The sequence below is a fragment of the Eublepharis macularius genome, chromosome 3, assembly GCF_028583425.1.
Source record: "Eublepharis macularius isolate TG4126 chromosome 3, MPM_Emac_v1.0, whole genome shotgun sequence".
Taxonomy (NCBI): Eukaryota; Metazoa; Chordata; class Lepidosauria; order Squamata; family Eublepharidae; genus Eublepharis; species Eublepharis macularius.
Window position 1 is genome coordinate 160608785 of NC_072792.1, and position 21264 is coordinate 160630048.

At 43.1% G+C, this 21264-nt stretch overlaps 1 protein-coding gene across 1 annotated transcript in view; it reads left to right on the forward strand.

Annotated features, from left to right (window-relative positions):
• ALKBH8 (alkB homolog 8, tRNA methyltransferase) overlaps positions 1–21264 on the forward strand; it is a 67034-nt gene that overhangs the window by 38152 nt on the left and 7618 nt on the right. Inside the window, exons 8-10 of the mRNA XM_054973116.1 lie at positions 3782–3888; positions 7319–7470; positions 8766–9022. Coding sequence (XP_054829091.1) covers positions 3782–3888; positions 7319–7470; positions 8766–9022 — 516 coding nt within the window. The remainder of the gene's footprint in view (positions 1–3781; positions 3889–7318; positions 7471–8765; positions 9023–21264) is intronic.

Here is a 21264-nt window from a genome sequence, read left to right on the forward strand (position 1 = left end):
TAAATATAAGGAGCGATTAACTAACAATATTTTCTTTTTTTTTTCTGACAAGTTTTGTACCAAACTGAATGTCTGAAGATATAGATGGGTCAAATTGATTGACTACGTGAGGAGAGATATATAGAACTATTATAAAAAGATAGAATGAGTAATATATATAGAGAATAAGTCAAATTGTTTGATATAAACGAATGTATGATCTATATGGTTTATGATATATAGAAATACTTGAAATTGAAAAATTGGGATAAATTGTTTATCTAAGATGGAAACAAAGGCTTACAGTTTGGGCATATAATGTTAAAAATAGTTAAGGATGTACTGCTTAGAATAATGGAGAATATATATTTGTTTTAGATAGAGGAAGCTAATAAAAGTAAGGGAAAGGGGATAAAGGGTTGGAAAGCTGTTGGAAGTCAACAAAAAGGGGGGGGAAAGGGAGGGGGTTAGAGATGAAAAAATTGGGGAAAATTGAATGTAAATGTGGAAATAATGGATTCTAACCCAATAAAAATTTTTCAAAAAAAAAAAAAAAACAATCGCCCTGTGAGGTGGGTGGGGCTGAGAGAGCTCCGAGAAGCTGTGACTGACCCAAGGTCACCCAGCTGGTTTCAAGTGGAGGAGTGAGGAATCAAACCCAGTTCTCCAGATGAGAGTCCCACCACTCTTAACCACTACACTAAACTGGCTCTCCAGGTTATAGGGGTGCCAGGTTCCTATACCCTCCCATCGGGAGGGAGAGGGACCTGGCACTTCCCTCGTGCCAGCAGCATGATGTTCCTTCGCGTGCACATGCTCTGGTACCTGCATGATGACATCACTTTTGAAAGTGATGTCATTTTGCCAGCTGCGGGAATCCTCCTGCACTCTGTGCGGGGCTGATTCTGCCTGTTTGGGGCCAAAATTGGCCCCAAATGAAGCCTGAGAGCGCTCCCGTAGCCAGCGCGATGTTACTTCTGGGAGTGACGTCGTTGGGCTTGATGGGAGCATGCGTTCCTGGGGTGCCTGCTGGTGGCGGGCAACCTCTGGGAGCTTATGACCTCCCACTGATCACCGGGCAATTGGCAGACAAGGGGGCAAATCCCTGGGAGTTTGGCCGCCACCAAGCTTACGAACCTATTGTGAAACCAATATGTTTATCAATACTCTGCAACCATCATGCTTATGTATTATAAATAAATTCTACTTCTGGTTACTTCTGGTTAATATTTCATCTGGAATATAGGATCCCATCCCCATGTGCCCCACAGCCATCCCCACGTGCTGACCATTCTATCATACTTCTATCTGTAACTATGCCTTCCTATAATATCAATTAAACTGAAGAGATCTAAGGGGAAAACCTTTGGTGGCAGTGAAAACCTTTTGGGAATACTGAGGAAGTCTGTGAGGCGGTAATACATAAGTCACACAGAGGAGGCAAAACTCCACAGGTGGTGTTAGTGGTGGGATTCAAACCCCAAAGGGAAGGTGTTCTCAAGGTAAAAAGCCTCGGTATAGTAGAGATCACTTGAAGCTCTTTATGTGGGGCAGGGGGAAGAGTGTTGGTTGTAACCAGGGCCCTCCTGAGGTAAACATTCAAGGTAACAGGAGGAGGAGTTGTAATAAAGGTCCAAGGCAGGTTAAATGAAAACACCACATAGCTCCTTGGATTTGATCCTCAAAATGTTTTACTGGCAATTGCTCCAAAGCTGGAGTTCCAGTGTGAACAGAATAGCACATAAGTGCTACATTCCTACCTGGGAAATATTCGATGCATGCAATAGGCATTGTGCTGCGTTACAGTGATCAAGGTAGCCCCTGATCATAGCTTGTGTATATCAGCAACTTTCCATCGTAGCCAAATTTGGGTTTGGAGACGTCATACTTTTGCGGCGTATACCATGTTGTCCTCTCCACTCCGCTAGTTGGATATAGGTTTTCCTGTCAGATTGTTACATAGTTTTTGTGAGTTAACTGTTTTGAGGCTGAGCAAATTAAACATTGTATCTAACTAAAGTTAAACGTTGCATTTGGGGTGGAGTGGTAGGAGCAATCAAGAGGTAAAACCTTATTATGTATGTGTAGTATTTTCCTTTAATGAATATTCTATGTAGTCTGTTCTGTAAGGTCCACTCTTACCTACTTCTGCAATTCTCAATCATCTCTTCTAATTACTTGATGATACCACAGTGCCTCCTATGTTTATATTGTTTAAAACAAAGCAGTCAGTGCCGTTTTCTCTCGTATTGCCTGCCCATGGCATCCAAGTCACATACCTGTGACAGAGTCCATACTCTTTCAAGTATGCATCTAAACTGTTTGAGAAGAGTCAAAACTTCTAGGGTATGCACGGAAGGATCCCTTGGCCCAGTGAAGACTTTAGACCAGGCAGCTCATAGCACTGTAAAACTGTTTTATGCACCTGAATCTCTGAGCCTCTCTTTGGCATAATTTCTCCTTCCTCCCCGTATTCTTCTGCCCTGTGTATTTGTGTGCTATATAATAATCTGCCCATGCTTCAGTTGAGGTGGCTTCTGATTAATAATTAATAACAAATTAATAAACTTATTAGTCTTAATGTCATAAAATGCTTTGTTCCCAGATTGTAGGAGCTGGGGGACCAATGTCATTGGCGTTGCAGTCCCAAGCAAAGTAACAGCCAAGTCCACTAAAATCAGTTGACTTAGAAGAGCATAAATCTGCTGAGGATAGCAGTGTGACTGCTGCCGTATAGAAAGAGCTCACTTTATATAGATAACTAGGTGTTAAGGACCGAGGTTCTAGATGAGTCTTCTCCCTGATGTATTAGTTTTCCTTCTATATATGGGGTGCTGAGAGTATTTTGTTACGGGGTGGGCGGAGATATTTTGTCAGAGAATCCTCCACCTGCAGTCCGGACTACTATGGTCCAGGAAACAGTTTTACATACATGATGAGCTGTTCCTCTGGGGAGCCTCTTGTCTTGGTTGATCTCTCACCATATCCCCTTTTTTACTCCCTCCTTTAGCTGTTAGTTACATCTTTGAACACACAAAGGTGCCTTAAGATGAGTCAGACTACTAGTTTACTGACTGGCAGTGGATCTACTGGGTCTCAGGTTGAGATCTTTCACATCACCTCATGCCTGATACTTTTATCTGGAGACACTGAGGATTGAACCTAGGGCTTTCTGCATGCAAAGCAGATTAACTACTTTCAAGCCAAAGCCCTCCCCTCAAATCTCGGTTTGCTTCACTTGAGGTTCACATTAATGTTCCTTCTCCCTTTGTGGTGGTGAAGAGTGCTCTCAAGTCATATCTGACTTACGGCAACCCCTGGTGGGGTTTTCATGGCAAGAGACTAACAGAGGTGATTTGCCATTGCCTGCCTCTGCAACCCTGGGCTTCACTGGAAGTTTTCCATCCAATTACTAACCAAGGCCAACCCTGCTTTAGTTTCTGAGATCTGATGAGATCAGGCTCACCTAAGCTATCCAGGTTAGAGGTGTGTCGTAGTTTTTGAGTACACCCAAGAGGGAAGCAAGCTGGGCTATCGTATCATCTGTTATCTCCCCAAGAGTCTTTGCTATATGTCAGGAAGATGAGGGAGCGCTCTACTGCTAAAACAGCGTGTGTACTCTTTGTTTATTTCAATTTAAATGTTTATATTCTGCCTTTCCTACTGGCCATGGTGGCTCAAGGTAGCATACGCAAGCCTTCCCATCTTTTGAGCATGCACAAAAATTATTCCCAAACTTTGCAGACTGAAGATCTGTGGCTAATTGCATGGAATGCTGGATTATTCTATCCTTTATTTGCAGATTGTGATGGACTTTAAACATCCAGATGGACAGGCAGTAGCAGTTATGCTGCCTCAACGCAGTTTGCTTGTGATGAGTGGAGAGTCCAGGTATCTTTGGACCCATGGGTAGGTGTTGAAGTTCACCTATTAATTATATTGCATACATAAAACCAGTCAAGAGCCAGGATGAAAACTTATCTTCCCCTGTTGTCTGTTGGGAGAGGTCTGGTTTCCCCTTATTAAATTGTTTAGATATTTATACCTCACTGTTTTCTCCAGTGGGGGCCCAAAGTAATTTACAGCATCATTCTTCCTGTCTCCGTGTTACCCTCCCAACAACAGCCATGTGAGGATGATTAGGCTGAAAGAGAGTGACAGCCCAAGACCACCCAGGGACTTTCATAGAAGAGCAGAGATTTGGACCTGGATATCCTAGTCCCAACACTCTAAACACCACATCATACTTGTTTAATCAAGCACCATGGATTTACATGGTGCCACTCCCCTTGCAGAGCTTACAATTTAAATTTTGACAGTAGGGAAGATAACAGAGGGAGAAGAGGGAGGAAAGGACAGAAGCAAAAGGAGGGAACTAACAGGGGAAGAATATGTACAAGCACAATTGCATGTAACCAAGAGCCAAGCTACAAGTGACGCCTGACGCAGGTTGGACACTTGTCAGCTTCCCTCAAGTTTTGATGGGAAATGTAGGCATCCTGGTCTTGCAGCTTGGCTCTCCAACTGCTGTCCAATGGACTTTTCAACTGTCACTTGTCCAACATTCCGCCAAGCTGCCTACATTTCCCATCAAAACTTGAGGGAAGCTGACAAGTGTCCAACCTGTGTCAGGCGTCACTTGTAGCTTGGCTCTGAGGCTCAGTTTCTGTGAGGGGTCAAGGACTAATGAGGCTTCAGAGAAGATGTGGATTTTGAGGGAGGTATTTGGAGGAAGGGATACTGGCATCATGTAGGTCAGGAGTTCTCAATCTTTTGAAACCTGTGGTCACCTTTGAAATTCTGACAAAAGGTGGTGGGCTCACCTACAAAATGGCTTCCACAGGAGTGGAAACCAGTGACAAAATGGCTTCCACAGGAGTGGAAACCAGTGACAAAATGGCTGCTGCAGGAGGCACAGACACATGCATAGAGGAAGCCCAAGTGCAGGGGAGAAGAGGGGTGATTTTTTAAATACACTAGAAAGAGGGGTAAGAGAAAATGAAACTAACATTGTGACGGCAGCCACAACTGAAGCAACATTATTTTATTCCTCACACCCAATCAGATCTCCAGTCAGAAAACTGGAGAAGCTGAACAAGCTCTCCACATGGCTCCACTCACTTTCTAAAAACCCTTAGTGGGCCCTAGGAAAGGTGTTGCTGGGTGCCATGATGCCCACGGGCACCACAGTGGCGTTCCCTGATATAGGTGATATGGGAGGGAGTGCCAGCTACAGGAGGCATCAGGGGAGAAATGGTGGAGTTGCATACCTTTAAGGAAACAGGGAGTTTAGAGCTGGATAAGCAATAGTTACTGGTAGGGATACTTTGTGTTATAGGGAGACCCGCTGCCCTCTTTGAAGATAGCGTCATGCAGCTTGGATTTGCAGTGCCCATTTATGAAAACTTTGAAAACTGATGAGAAGCTTGAGCTCTTCCAAAGATGGCAAGGGTGTTTTTTTAAAATATATTATTTATCTTGCTGTAGAGTATTCTGACAGGTCTGAATTTTAGCTCACCAGCAAAGAAGTCAATAATAGACTGACTGCTTGTCTTGCTGGGAGTCAAGGGCTGATGACTTTAAAGCGAGCAGTTCTGGGAGAATTTCAATGCCGGCTACTCTATCAGAACACTTCCCCCCCCCACCTTCCTGAGGCAAATTATGCATTAATGTCACTGATCACTGAAGAAATGGCACAGTATGCCCCAGCTATGGAATTCTGCAGGATTTCCCTGAGGGGTCTGAATCACTCTATACTCCTCTGTTTAAAAAGATAGGATATGACTGCTTGGGGAAATAGGTTTCTGCTTTCTACCTCTACTCTCTCTTCATTGCCTTTTAAAATTTCACAGCCTCCTTTTTTTATCATTTTCGCTGTGAAAGATCTGTTTTTGGTGGAACCATTCATTCATGACATTTGTATTACACCATTCCTCCAAGAAGCTTTGGGTGATGTATATGGATGGAGTGAGCCTGTTGTTTCCCCCACAACCACCCTATGAGGGAAGTTAGGCTCTGAGAAAATGAGTGCCACGAAGCCATCCAATAAACTTCAAGGCCTGAACAGAGACCTGAATGTGGGTCTTCAACTCCATACTTCTTCTAACCATGACACAGTTTCTATTTCAGAAACATTTTTTTCCAAGGGCCATTCTCCCACACCTCAGAGCTTGTTTCTTGTATGCAGAAGTTTGAAAAACTTTATATGTACATACTTCAGATATGCAGTGTGGGTCTGTAAAATTTACCTGGTAAAGTGATTTATTTTATTTTACTTTGTTTATACCCCACCTGTCTCCCCAATGGGGACCCAAAGCAGTTTACGTCATTCTCCTTTCCTCCATTTTATCCTCACAACAACAACCCTGTGAGGTAAGTTAGACTGAGCGTGTGTGACTGGCCCAAGGTCACTCAGTGGCAGAACGGGGAATTGAACCTGGGTCACCCATATCCTAGTTCCATCACTCTAGCCACTACACCACACTGGTGTACACCACACATAAGAGCTCAAACACCACAGTCTGAATTGCACAGGGCACAATCCCTATCTCTGTCTGAATTCTCTGTTCATGAAGAGTTCTGTGCTAACAGGGGCTATGCTATTATTTCCAATGTTCTCTAAGCATGGGGTGAAATCTCCATCTCCACCATTCATAGACAGTAGTGAGAAAGCACAGACCTTTGTGCACACATCAGCGCATGCACATTTAGATCTGTTTTTTATTTTGCTAAAGTTGACTGACACGGCTGCTGCTCTGGAATTATCATTTGGGGTACATCTGTGCTTGTTTCTCCATCCCTGCCTTCAGTAGGGATAACTGTCCATGTTAAAGCCTATCTAGTTTAAACATGAAATGAAAGTTCAGAAATAATCTCAGTGAATGATTGCACAGATATTGTATGGCAGAAAAGAAGCTTATATATAAGAAAGGATACCGTTTCACTTGTTTCTTGAAAAGCTGGCCATTGGGATTCGGGCACTAGTCCCAGCATTTCACAGGTTTGTAAAGAATTGTTTCATTAGACAGGTTGAATTCATGAACCTGCCTTACGTTGAGTCATGCTATTGGCCATCTAAGTCAGTATTATCTACTGAGACTGGCGGCAACTCTCTTGGATCCCAGGCGGGGTGTGCGTGTGTGTGGTCTTCTCCAGCATCTGCCACCTGCAGTCCTTTAAGTGGTAATGTCAGCATTTGAATCTGGGGCCCTCTGCTTGCAAAGTGGATGCTCAGCCATTGAGCTACAGCCATTGCCCTAAATATAATTGAATTCCATTAAGCTTTGTAAGCAAACAAGTGCTGCCACACCTAAACTCTAATCTGTGCTTTATGTTTAAGCATCACACCTAGGAAGTTTGATGTTGTTCCTGCATCTGAAGGACGGAAAGTTGGAACAGTCTCTGCAAACACTGGAGATTTAACTTTAAACAAAAGAGGGAAAAGGACATCTTTTACATTCAGAAAAGTGAGGAGAAGCGCTTGCAATTGTGGTAAGTTTTTGATCTCAGGCATAACTCAAATTAAGTCTAGTAGCAATCATGTAGAGAGGTATTGTGGTTTTTAGCAATTATCACATTTCGATTTGCATAACCCCAGCTGCAGTGGTCTTGAGTTGTTGGCTACAACTGCTTCCTAGCAAATCATGGTCTACAGGTTAGAAGAAACTAACCTCAGGAAAATATGATCTTTCCCCCATCCCTGCTACTGTCTCTGGAGTAAAATTTATCCTCGCTTCCTTATTAGCAGTAACCATGTTTAAGAACAGCATATGTACTAGCGCTAACCATGGTTAATTGTGACCATGTTTCTGTCAGAAATTGAGATTTGAAGCCATCGTTTGGCAGATTTGTGGACCATGATTTCAAGGGGACCTATTTATGTATTTGAAATATTTACACCCCATCTAAGAAGGGGTACTATGTTATAATGTCTGCTTCAAGCCTACTACTTGGTGCCCCTGTGTCTAGTTATGCCGCTTGGGGGCCTGCTCTGGAGTCCATAAGACTATCGGGTAACTTAATCAATAAAATCTGCAGCTGACCACTGAAAATCTGGCCACCTTAGCAAGAACGCTTACTGAGATGCTCTTTTTAAACTTAACAATTTCACATCCTGTTGGCATCCCCTTGTACCTTTTGGGACACTGCTTCAGAAGGTGCCCCTGGAGCAGGGACTACTGGTGGGAAGAGAGAAGCTGAAAAACTCCCATATGCTCATAGAACTTTACTTGCGGCTGTTTGAATTCTGCTGTACTGCTGGGAAAGAGAGAAGAACCACACCCAGTATCTGTCCATAGGACAGCCTGGATCTTCTTTTTTTTAAAAAAACTTTTTATTTAAAGAAATGAAAGTAAGACAAAAACAGAGTAAAGTAAGTGCATAATATAGAAGTTATGCAAAATTTAGACAGTAAATTGAAAATTATACAATCTTATACCACCAATAAGTATATAAACAGTGCAGTTATAAAAATCTTAGGAATAAAACAAGCAGAACATTTAAGTTTCTTTAAACTAAAAAGGTAATTATTAAGTATTTAGCTTCCTTGAATCTAGCTACCTCCCTGGATCTTCTTGTGGTGTCCCCAGTTTAAACTGATAGATAAGAAAATAACCAGAGGGGAAGATTTTTTCCAAGATGTAAAGTGTTGAAATTTTCATTATTAGCTTAAGTAAATGAATCTCTTAAAATTCAAAATTCACAGTGCTGTTTTCAGCTTTCATCATTCTTTTTCTGGTTCAAAGGATGCTATTCCTTTTTTTTTAAATCTTATGTTTTTTTTCTAGCTTACCCTTCTGTGTGTGACAGTCAGCATAAAGATACAGCACCTTCAATCCCTATCAACGATAATGAAGCCTCAAAACTAGAGGAAAAGTATGTCCATGAGGTGTATGAGGAAATTGCTGGGCATTTCAGCAACACTAGACACAGCCCCTGGCCACGGGTCGTTGAATTCCTTAGGGGTTTACCATGTGGAGCTGTGGTGGCTGATGTTGGCTGCGGGAATGGAAAGTATTTAGGAGCTGGCAAGGATTTGTACATGGTAAGTCACTGAACTGAGGGTATTTTTTTCCCGCCTGCTTTGTAAGGAATAATTTATGCAATAAGCATCATAATCTATAACAGGGGCCCCCGACCTTTTTGAGCCTGTGGGCACCTTTGGAATTCTGACAAAGGGGGGTGGGCATAAATATAGAATGGCTGCTGCAGGAGGTGGAACCACACATAGAGAAAGCCTGGGAAGGAGATGGGTAATTAAAACAATATATACTAGAAAGAAGAGTGAGAGAAAATAGAACCAGCACTGTGGTGGCAGCTGCAACTGAAACAGCATTATTTTATTGTGCCCAGCCAATGAAATCTCAGTGGCCAATCAGAAGCCCTACTGGACAGGATCCTCACGCGGCTCCACCCACTTTCTAAAAACACGAATTGGGCTCCAGGAAAGGTGTTGATGAGCAACTTCTATAAGGACTGATTTTCTGTATAGAAAAAAAATTGTGAAGCAATTCTTCCTGTCCTAATGAGTGTATGAATTCTGATGAATAGACAACACACAAGAAGCCCTATGCCATGCTAAGACTGGAATCCTAAGTAGAGATAACACCCTTCAAAGTCCATTGAAATCAGTGAACTTGGAAAGATGTAGCCTAGTTTAGGCTGCCAGAGTTTAAGGCTGCGAGACTTGGTGGGTTTTGCTGCAACAGACCAACATGGGCCACTCTCTCTAGAAGTTCTTTTCTTCTTTCATTTGTTCTTTCACTTCCCTTCTCTGCCATGAAGGCCCTCAAGGCGCTATGCAGCATAATAACTATATATATCTGGCTCTGCCCGTCTTAACCATGCAGCTAACCAATCAGGGGAGTGCTTATTTTCTTCTGTGCCTGAAGAGGGCTTTGTGGCGCGCATTTTTCTTAGTGAGGCTCTAACCTCAATACTGGGGATGTCCTGACACTGTGCTAACCCATTCTACCTTATATTCATCTTATATCTTGGAATTCTGATCAAAGTGTGCCTAAAATAAATTATTGCCTTGTGTCTCAGCAGAATAAATTTGTCCATTAGTAATCTAGCCCAGTTTGGCTGACTATTCCTTGATCCATGTTAGCTTCATTGTCACATAATGGAAAAACGATATGTAATAATCTCAAAAAAACACGATAGCATGGCTAGCACAGCAGTTTTTTAAGGCAGTATCTGACGATTAAACAGCTGGAGAGCTATTTGTACCTCAAAGAACTTTTTGCAGTTGCTATTTAAAGTGCCAGGCTGGAAAAAGTACAATAATCTCGAGCAAAACTGGCCAGGTTTTGTGTTTTTGTGGGTCAGTCTCCTCTTCAGAAGGATCTTTCCATATAGTCTAAGCCCCATGTGGACATTCAGACTCTGTAATAAATTAAGTGCTACCTAGCAGTAAAGAGCTTCATAGCTATAGAACTTATACACCTGGGCATTCCATACAAAACTCAAAAGAAAGATTTTACATTAAAGTGCAGAAGATCTGTCTCTCAACTTCTGAAAACAGCTTTAATTATCTTGCAAATCAAACTGGGCAAAAAGTTTATTACATCTTTTTTACTGCAGTACAGCAACACTTGATACTTGCATGTTTGCCTCCTGGGGTTCTGCAATGATGGTGGCCATCAGGAAGCCACCAAAGGGTGGTGCCTAAGAATATGCAACTGTGGTTGGGAATAGTGCTTTGGACTGAGAAGATAATGGTGCGGGTTCCCTTTAATCCAGTAGTTCTCAAACTGTAAGCTGAGACCTGTCATCAGACCCTGAGTCACCAGGGGTAGGTTTTCAAGAACGAACTATGGAGGACAAGAGTCCCTGCCACCAGTTTCCTCTAACTAAACCTAAGCTTAGAGACTGAGGAAATAGTCTCCAGCCATATGGAGTGTTAATCAAAAAGTCAACCCTGCAAGGTAGACTACCTGCCGACTGAGTTCCACAAAGACAGTTAACTGGTAGCTGAGCCAAATAGGCCAAGGTGCTGGATTCAGATTTAAGCCCCAAAACCCAATAACACCACACAAAAATAAAGATTAATATATTTATTAAGAATTGTGCAAAAGATTACACATAAAGAAAATGTGCAAAGCAGAATAGGAAAACAATAAAGCTACTTAACGAAAACCTAAATTACTTAGCAGGCTTCTCTGCCTGATAAAGCAGACGTTACCTTGTAAAGTCAAGCTGGAAAGTCCAAACAGAACACCGGGGCTTGTTTTCCAGCTCAGAACAAAAGGTGGCAAAGGGTCAGCATCCGTACCTGACTGCTGATCCAAGAACAAACTTAGAAACTTCATTTTTATCCCATATTGGCCTGCAACACGGGGCGATTCTAAGAACCAGTCAGGGTGACACTAAGACATGTGAACATGGCAGCTGAACATGTTGTCAGTCACAGCAACTAGCTCCCACGTGAGTTCTGATCCTTAATGAAATGGCAGGTGATGAACTCCCCTTGCCAGCCATTGACCGTGATACTGCCATGATCTACCTAGCACCCAGGTTCTGGAAAAAAACCCACATCCATGCTTATCTCTGTGGAAACTGCTTTCTCTGAGTTTCTGTAAGTTTCCCAGAATTTTGCTTGACCCTACCAGACAGATTTGCCTGACCAAGAGTTTGGCAAAGAAACAGGCTAGAAACAGGCTAGTTTCTTGACAGGTCCCCTAAGTGTGTACCAACTCTTTTGCAAGTGGGTAGAAGGCCAGGATAGAGGAAGAACACGATGATGTGGGAGGCTCTGGGAGGCTTGATGGAAAATTTGGGTTTTCCTCTGCAGGTGTGCAAAAACACTTAGTAATACTGAGTGTATAAAATGGCGTCAAGTCACAGCTGACTCATGGTGACCCCACAAGGTTTTCAAGGCAAGAGATGCTCAGAGGTAGTTTGCAAATTCCTGCCTCTGTATAGTAACCCTGGACTTCCTGGGTGGTCTTTCGTATAAGAACTAACAAGGGCTGACCTTGCTTAGCTTCTGAGATCTGACAAGATCGGGCACGCCTAGGCCATCTATATAAGTATGAAACATAAAATAAATATCATCTCATTCAGCGTTAGTTGATGTGTGATTATGGCATTTTATATTGGGGAGTGAGAAAGTGGCTCGGGGTTAATTTGCAAGGAGGTAAGCCCAAAAACTTCAATAAGTTGAAAAGGTCTCATTTCAGAAAGTATGAGAACCACTGCTTTAATCTATTCCAAAATGGCAGGGGCAGGATGGTTGTATATCTTACAATAAATGTAAGATATTAAGAGAGGACTGGATGGTTATTAAAAGCAGGATATAAATCCCACTTTTAATAAAATCAGATAGCTCTTTCAGGCTGAATGAAATTGCTGTGGGAGCTAGGCCAGGTGGCTTTGGACCACAGCAGCAATATACACAAACTGTTGTTTCCATTCCTCTTTTTTTCCTGTACCCCCAGATCAGAATATTCTAGGTACCTTAGTACATTTGTCGCTAGCAGACTTTTTTTTAAAAGCAAGCAGCGGACTTTCCTCTTATCCCATGTTTATTGATTTTAAAGTGTTTATCTTGGTGTCTTCACTGTTTGAATGCAGGTTCCTTAAGACTGATATGCTGTAAATTATTCCTGATGAAGGTCATCAAAGACAGCTCCGGTAGAGCATTAGCAATAACACCGTTCAAGGGAAAGAGGGTGATTTAAAAGATGATTGTCCTTCTCGCTTGTGTGCGTAGGTTTCTTCAGGTACTCCTTGAGTCACCTAGATTGCAGCCGGTGCAGATAGTGGGTGTGTTATATGGACTTCCTGGGGATTCATTAAGCAATTTCTGTTAGACAATCCCTTTCATTCTCTTTCTGTGTCTTCGTAGGGATGTCGGGAATGGGTGGAATTGCAGATAGCTTTAAGTAAGGTTATTCCTTGTTTAGCAAATATAGGATATTTTCCCACTGAAATGAAGATGATGATGATGATGATGATACGCTTATATGGGGTTTTTTTCCGGTAAAAGAGGGCAAGGACTTTTTCCTCTGCCGCTCTGAAGGGAAGGCGTGAGCTTCAGTTCCAGGAGGATAGATTTTGGTTGATCATTCGGGAAAACTTTCTAATGGTAAAAGTGGTCCTATACTGAAACCAGTTATTGGGGCAGAGGCCTCTTCCTTACTGGAGGATGTCAGACAGAAAGCTGGACAGCCACGTGTGTGGAGGATGCTTCAGCTTTGGATTTCCTGTATTCAACCGGGGGATTGGACTAGATGGCCTGAAAAACTCCATCCAGATCCTGTGATTCTATACTTACCTTGTTATCCGTAACAATAGTTCTGTACAGTAGGCCACTTGTTGCAGGTAGGGGGATTGAAAGAAGGCACCGAGTGAATTTGTGGCAGAGGCAAGGTTTGAACTGGTGACCTCCTGAATCATCGCTCGTTCTCATAGTCACTGGCTACACCAGGTGATACGAGGGTATTTGGACAACCACCCCCGGCCCACAATTTTTAAAATCCACACATTGACAGAAATTTAGTTCAAGCATTGTTTGACTACCTGTGATGTGTAAAAATTGCCTCTAGGTGACCTCCCACCTTCCATATCGACTTGTTTATTAAGAAAGCCCTGAACATGCCATGGAATTGCAAAGGATTCTGGGTCATGTCACAGGGCGTTGTTGGCCTCACTGTTTTCCTGTGAGAACTGAGTACACCCACCTTCCAACTCTGTCCCTACACTGCAAGGGAAGATGAGTGGAACATTCAAGCTGTCTTTTAGGAAAGCTTTACTGGTTCAGACTGAGAAAACCCTGATAAGGTCTAAGGAATCCCCGGGACACTATTTGAAAGCTACTCTTAAACCAACCCAAAGAGCAAGCTCTGCTACCCGTCCTAAATGGTCTGACAGACTTCTGGAGCAGCAAGGGAGGCATATTTTTGTTCACTTTTCCTCTCCTCTGCAGCCATCTGTCCTTATTAAGATTTTCAGATTTCTTTCCCTGGCGAACTCTTATTCAGGAATTGAAGTCTGCAATGTAGTTAACATCCCCAATGAACTAATAATTATTTCAAGCTACAGCATTCAGGGATAAACACGTCTGCTTATAAATCAGTAGATTCCTTCTGGTTTAAAATAAATTGCTAGAAGCAGATGCATTATAATTCCAGACAGGGTTTTTAAGGGCAACGTGTATTTTATAAGTGAATAGAAACAGGAGAGATAAACATGTCTGCCAATTACAATGATAATAATAATAAACCTTTCAGTTTGAAAGATTCCCAGGTTTTTACCATGCACAGGGATATAGAGAGAGAAGAAAACAGCTATGGAAATGTGACTTGTTCTCTACAGTGGAAAATAACAGTGGTGAGTACAGGAGTAGTTGTTTGCCAACAGTCAGGGTAACTGCTAGGACAGCTGACAAATCTCTCCCTCCCCGCATTGCTTTGTTATTACTGTTCTATAAATTATGCAGGATGAAGATATAGAATCTATGTGAAACCTTTGGGGGGAGATCATCCATAGCTTTGGAGTAGGTATGTTGATGATACCCTTCTATGCATCTCACATATCAAAGCCACTAGAAAGTGCTGTCAGGAGATCTTATTTACCTCAATTCCACAATAAGCGTCAACAGTCTATTTCCACACATTAAGCCGCTATTAAAGGGACAGAACAATTTTCTACACACCAGTTCGTAACCCTAAGTTGGGTTACGAGCTGGTTGGGCCCTACTGTAAGAGGTAAGAACATCAGATAGTTGTGCCTTTACTGCAGTTGGCCCAAGGCTCTGGATTGCCTTCCTGAATAAGATGCAGAATTGCTTCTTCCTCATCTTTTCAGATGGGGTGCAAATGTTTTCTACAGGTGGGGATGTTTTCCTAAGACGGCACAGCCAAGGAAAAACTTGAAAACTTTTGTTTCCTTGGGGTAGGGACTTGCTTTCTTGTGCTCTGTAAAGCATCATGCACATTGACTGTTCTGTATAATATATATGTATATATATTTTTTTTAAAAAAATACCATTTGATTCATCTGAATTTGAACCAACTGAGCCTAAACTAATAGTTTCCAGTGGGATAGCCATGTTAAGTTTGTGTTACAGCACCGGGAAGGTGCGTATTGTAGCATAAGCTTTTGCAGACTCAAGCCCTTTTTGTTTAAGCTAATATTGTAAGGCAGGCCAACTGCTACCACTGGACAGCTATTTAACTAGAATAAAGGGAGAAAAATACCCAAGAGTTGTTCTCTTTTCAATTCAGGCATGGAGACCTTTGGTGTGTGTGTGGGGAGGAATAGATTTCAAACAGGAGCCTAAACTTCAATGGTTAAGTAAATCTGGATCATAAACCTGTGTATATAGTTATTTATTGATTTGATTTGATTTGATTTGATTTGATTTGATTTATACCCCACCCTCCCCACAAATGGGCTCAGGGCGGCTAACAACATTCATAAAACACAGTGAATCAATCATAAAACCATTACATCAATAATAATCTTTAAAAAATCATTAAAATAGTCTTGGCACAGGCTATTTAAATAAATATTTGGGAATCTGTATATGGGCATAGCAGATGGCCGAGGGCAGCCCCAGAAAAAGTGGCAGTCTTAGGTGGAAGAAGGAGGACAACTGCTGGCACTCAGCCAAAGGCCCGGTGGAACATCTCCGTTTTACAGGCCCTGCGGAACTGTAACAGGTCCTGCAGGGCCCGGATCTCCAGCGGGATAGTGTTCCACCAGGCCGGGGGCCGGGCAGAAAAGGCCCTGGTCCTGGTTAAGGCCAGACAGATGTCCTTCGGGCCAGGGCCCGCTAGGAGTTGGTTGTCTGCAAAGTGCAACGCCCTGCAGAGGACGTAATGGAAGAGGCGGTCCTGCAGGTATGCAGGTCCCAGTCCGTGAAGGGCTTTAAACACCAAGGTTAACACCTTGAACCGGATCCGGAACTCCACTGGGAACCAGTGCAGCTGGCACAGCACAGCATGAATGTGTGCTCGGATTGGCGTTCCGGTAAGAATGCATGCCACTGCATTCTGGACCAGCTGTAACTTCCAGGTCCGGCCCAAGGGCAGCCCAGCATAGAGTGAGTTGCAGTAGTCTAGCCTGGAGGTGACCATTGCATGGATTACTGTGGCCAGGTCTCGGGGCGAAAGATAGGGTGCCAGTTGCCTGGCCTGTCGAAGATGAAAAAAGGCAGACCTGGCAACAGTCGTGACCTGGGCCTCCATTGAAAGTGTGGCATCCAAGGTCACACCCAGGCTCCTCACTGTCGGCGAAGGTTTCAATTGTACCCCGTCGAGGGTTGGGAGCCAGGTCCCCAACTCGATCGCCCCACGACCCAGACACAGAACCTCCGTCGTCAGGGGATTCAATTTCAGGTGGCTCTGATGTAACCATACCGTCACAGCCTCAAGACCCTTGGCCAAGGAATCCAGAGCGAGATCAGACTGGTCATCCATAGAGCTGGGTGTCATCTGCATACAGATGACAACCCAGCCCAAAGCTGTAGGCTAACTGGGCGACGGGGCGCATAGAGATGTTGAATAGCATCGGGGAAAGAATCGCCCCCAAGGGACACCACATACCAAAGAATGGCGAGCGGACATCTGTTCCCCAAGTGCCACCCTCTGTCCCCGATTGCAAAGGAAGGGGTTCAGCCATTGCAGGGCTGTCCCACAAATCCCCACATCAGTAAGGCAGTGGGTCAGAAGATTATGATCGACTGTGTCGAACGCTGCTGTAAGATCTAAAAGTATCAGCAGTACCGCCCCGCCCCAATCCAAGTGTTGCCGCAGATCATCTATGAGGGCAACTAGAGCTGTCTCCACATCATGGCCAGGCCTGAAGCCAGACTGGAATGGATCCAGGATAGAGGCATCACCCAGGTATACCTGCAGCTGTTCCTCTACCGCCATTTCAATTACCTTACCCAGGAATGGAAGATTTGAAACTGGGCGGTAATTGGCTGGATCAGCAGGATCCAGTGATGGTTTCTTTAATAAGGACTCCTTCAGTGAGTCTGGGAAAATCCCAGAACTCAGAGAAAGATTAATGATGTCAACTAATGGTGCCTGAATCCCATCACCGCCAGTTTTCACCAGCCATGATGGGCACGGGTCCAGTGGGCATGTGGTAGGTTTCACAGCATGCAGGACCCTGCCTACCTCCTCCTGGGAGAGTGGCCTGAATTGATCTAATATCAACCCTGAGGACGACCAAGGGGCCTCCAGTACACATACTGCATCAACTGTGGTGGACAGGTCCCGGCGGACTGACAAGATCTTATCCGCAAAATAGTCTCCAAAAGCCTCACAGCTTATTACTGAATTTACATTTTTATTTGTTCCATATGTGAGGGTCATTAAAGACCAAATCATTCTGGAAAGTTGTGCTGGGCGAGAACTAGCGGACGCAATGGAAGCTGCATGGTAGTCTCTCTTTGCAGCTTTCACTGCCATCTCATAGGCCTTCATAAACGTCCTATAAGATGTTCTTGTCACTTCGTCACGGAGTCGCCACCACACTCGCTCTAGCTGTCTCAGCTCCCATTTCATTTGTCGTAGCTGCTCAGTATACCAAGGAGCTACTCTAGTTCAGGGGTGGAGAGGGCGACGGGGAGCGAACTCGGCGATAGCTTCAGAGAGATGGGCATTCCAGTCCTCTATCAGCTCATCCAACGAGCCACCAGGGGGCATCGGATCCCACAGAGTGTTCTGTAATTCAATTGGATCCATTTGACTCCGCAGGCGAGCATAAACCAGCTCGTTGCCCAAGCGGGGGAGGGGATCACGGTGCCTAGACGAGCCCTCAGGATGAGGTGGTCTGGCCATGGCACTACTATAGGTTCATCTAGATCCACCTGTATCCTCACCCCAAAGATCAAATCCAGCGTGTGTCCTGCTCGATGTGTGAGTATCGATACAAACTGGGAGAGTCCCAATGCCACCATGGAGGCTATCAGGTCCATGGCCCGTGAGGAGGTAGCATGATTGGCATGGACACTGAAGTCCCCCAAGACCAAAAGCCTGGGGTACTCCGAGGCCCATCCAGCCACCGCCTCCAACAGGCAAATATAATTAGTTCACCAAGCCAGAATATAAATCTACTCACAATCTACTCTGTTATTTGTGCTCTGAATGATTCCAGTTCTACTGAAGACTGAAAGACTTGTTGCTTCCTCTCCAGACCAGGTTTCTATGTCTCTTACCTTGCCCATCAAACACAGCCATCTGCCTGACTTCAGCTTTTCTGGGCTGAAGCAAGAGAAAACAAAACTTTCCAACAAAGGCATAGGAGAGCCAGCAGCAATTGAGTTATGTTTGCAGCAACAAATTGGCTCTGTGCTAGAAGTTTTGCAGGGCATTCCTTTTAAGGGCTGATTCCCCCTCTCCCCCTTCCTCTTTTAAACTCTGTAGTAGAGTTTACAGGCCAGTGGCCACTGGAGCTTTAGAGGCCATGAGCGAGCTTCAGGTCCCAAAGGAGATCTGGTGCCCAGAATTGTCAGAAACCTGTACTATTGTATTATAGTGTGCAGGTGGAAGACATTATTTTTGAATGGGGTCTAATCAAGGATAAAAGTTCTATCCTGGCCCTGTAACTTGGTGTGCAAGTTTTCTACTTAGGAAGTTTTCCTCTCTACAGTGAAAAATGTGTTTCCTTTTTACTGAAATGTGTATAGTCCATTCTGGTACTTCAAAATTCTCTCTCTTCATTCTCACGTTTCTGTAGCAAATATAAAACCAGCCTTATAGGACAGTCATTGCTCATATTTAGCAAAGGGGCTGAAATGCTTTCTTGCTTTCCATTCCACCTGTCTGCTGTCTTGAAGTAAATATCTCACTGTGGAGGCAAGGTTGCCTAGTGGAAACTGCCCTCTTACCCACCAACATTTCAGCAAGGATATTTCAAAGCTAGGGAAGAACACCCTACTGCATTCTGTAGTGCTCCATGGAGGGATATGTGCTGTTTCAAACACGTTTGGAAGGTGTGCCTCTAGGTTGTTGGAAGTGCTTATAAGGTGGGATAACCACCCTAGCAAAAACAGCTTAGTTGATAAACATTACCCCCCTGAGGAACTGAAACATGTTGAAGTGTTCTAATACTGTTTTGCTTTATTTTTGGCATGCCCTCTTTTATCTATGCTATCCCTAGGCCTTGTCTCAAGATTCCCTAATGAGATGGAAGACCACAAAATCATTTTAAGTCTGGTATAATTATGCCCTGTGTCTTGTGTTTCTCACACTTGTTAGTAGTTTGTGGTAGACCTCATTTTGCTCCAAAACAACATCTGCTTTCATGCCAAGCCAATATACTCTTTGATGTTACTAATATTATTGCTTTTAGACTTCAATTTGGTATTTTTGTTGTCTCTCTGTGGTATACCAAATGAGCAAATTACAGGTAAAGGTTTGCACTGTTGTGGTTCTCTGGTATAATACCATGTATGATGAGATCAAAAACTCTTTACTTCAGAAAAATTGTGTGTGAATTTTTTCACAGGTGGTCACAGCTGATTATGATGTTAAAAAACCTCTAAATGGGCATTTGAGAGGGTCTTAGTAATAGAAGTGTGGAAGTTAATGATGAATTTCCTGTGCTGGACATAAGACAGAGAGGCCTGCTTCTGTGGAACTTCTGATGCCCTTTCAGTTAAAGAGTTGTTTTATTAGAAATAGAAAAGGTATAATACCTCATAGATGAACTGCTCAAAACAGTGACAACAAAATAAAAAAAAATTGGGAATCCAATAGGTATGTTACATGGTTTTGCTTTTCTGCCAGGAAAAGATGGACTTCTAGTTTTAGACACAGTGCCTTATTTCCAAAAGGTGACACGACTGTGTGTCAGGGAAAACAAAACACTACGTGAAAGAAATCTTAAAGGTCTGATTCAGAACAAGTGAAGCAAGGGAATTTTTCTTTTTCTCTCACAGTGTGGATGCGTGCTGTCATCTTTCTTGCTGTGTTTGTATGCATTCGCCAGAATTTAATTTGCTTCCTTGAGACTCTCATGCTATTAGTTATAGCTGAGATGTTTCTCTGGGGAGCCACATAATTTCATTTGGTGGCTGAGTTTCAAAATTAGATGTAGTTCTCTCTCCATCGGCTTTCTGGTAAGTTCCATCAATCAGGTTTCAATGGACTTAAATGATCTAATTCCAACAGGTGTAGCTAGTTATTCTGAGGTAAATCTAAATGACCACAGTAGTTTCTTGGTCTCTTTTGGTCCCAGAGCTTGGGATGATAATTACACTCTCAGGGATTGTGGGTTCTCTAACAATTTCTGTCTTTTTAATCTTTTATTCTCCCATACTAATTTGATAGTGAAAATGAATTTAATCATGGCTGAAATGTGGCCACATTTGGGGGTAAAACCACAGCATATTGATTTTTTTTCCTTCAAGGCCTGAAGTAATATGGACTCCTATGTATGTCAAACAAGGAGAAACAAGAAAGTGGCTTTCTGCTCCCTCCATTCTATTCATCATTCTGTGTATATGAGTTTTATTCTCTGCTTTGAGCTCTGCTTGGTAAACTTTATTTCTGTGGAAGTTGTTTATTTTTCTTGTATTTTACAATATGCATTTTGTAATTTCGTGTTCTGACGGTCATGAGCACTTGTTACATAAATAAGTGCCACCAAAGAAAAATCAACACAGAATTATTTTTTCACGGTCACTTCCATATAACAAAGCTGTATTCTGAATGTGTCCCTTTGTGGTGAGGTCATTAGCCAGAAAATGACAGAAAAGTTTCTCAGGAATGGGAAATACCAATTTCCACAAATGGAGAAGAATTCAGAAAACCTCCAGATGTCTCTTCCATCTTAGAAAAGATTGTGGTTTTAGAATCCAACGATACTGCTTAGTTACATGGATTTCACCCTCCCTATGACTTTTCTTCTTATAACTACATGTTGCTATATTGATGCTCTGGATAAGAAACTTATCTACCTGCTGTAGGACAATGTAGAACATTTTTATGCCACCTCTCCAGGAACTCTGCTCAATATTTAGATATTTATACTCCACTTTTCTCCCCAGTGAAGACCCAGTATGGTTTACAATATCATTCTCCCTTCCTCTGTTTTATCCTCACAACAACAACAATCCTGTGAAGTATTTTAGGCTCACTGTGTGTGACTGGCCCATGTCCACCAGTGGTCTCTCATGGCAGAGCGGGGATTCAAACCTGGGACTCCCAAATCCTAGTCTTACATGAAGCTCGCTTTATTTACCTCCCTGTTACTGCTCACCTTTCTGTACATGACTTCTTCCCAGATCCACGAGATTTCTGTGTCTGCTTGCTTCATCGTAAT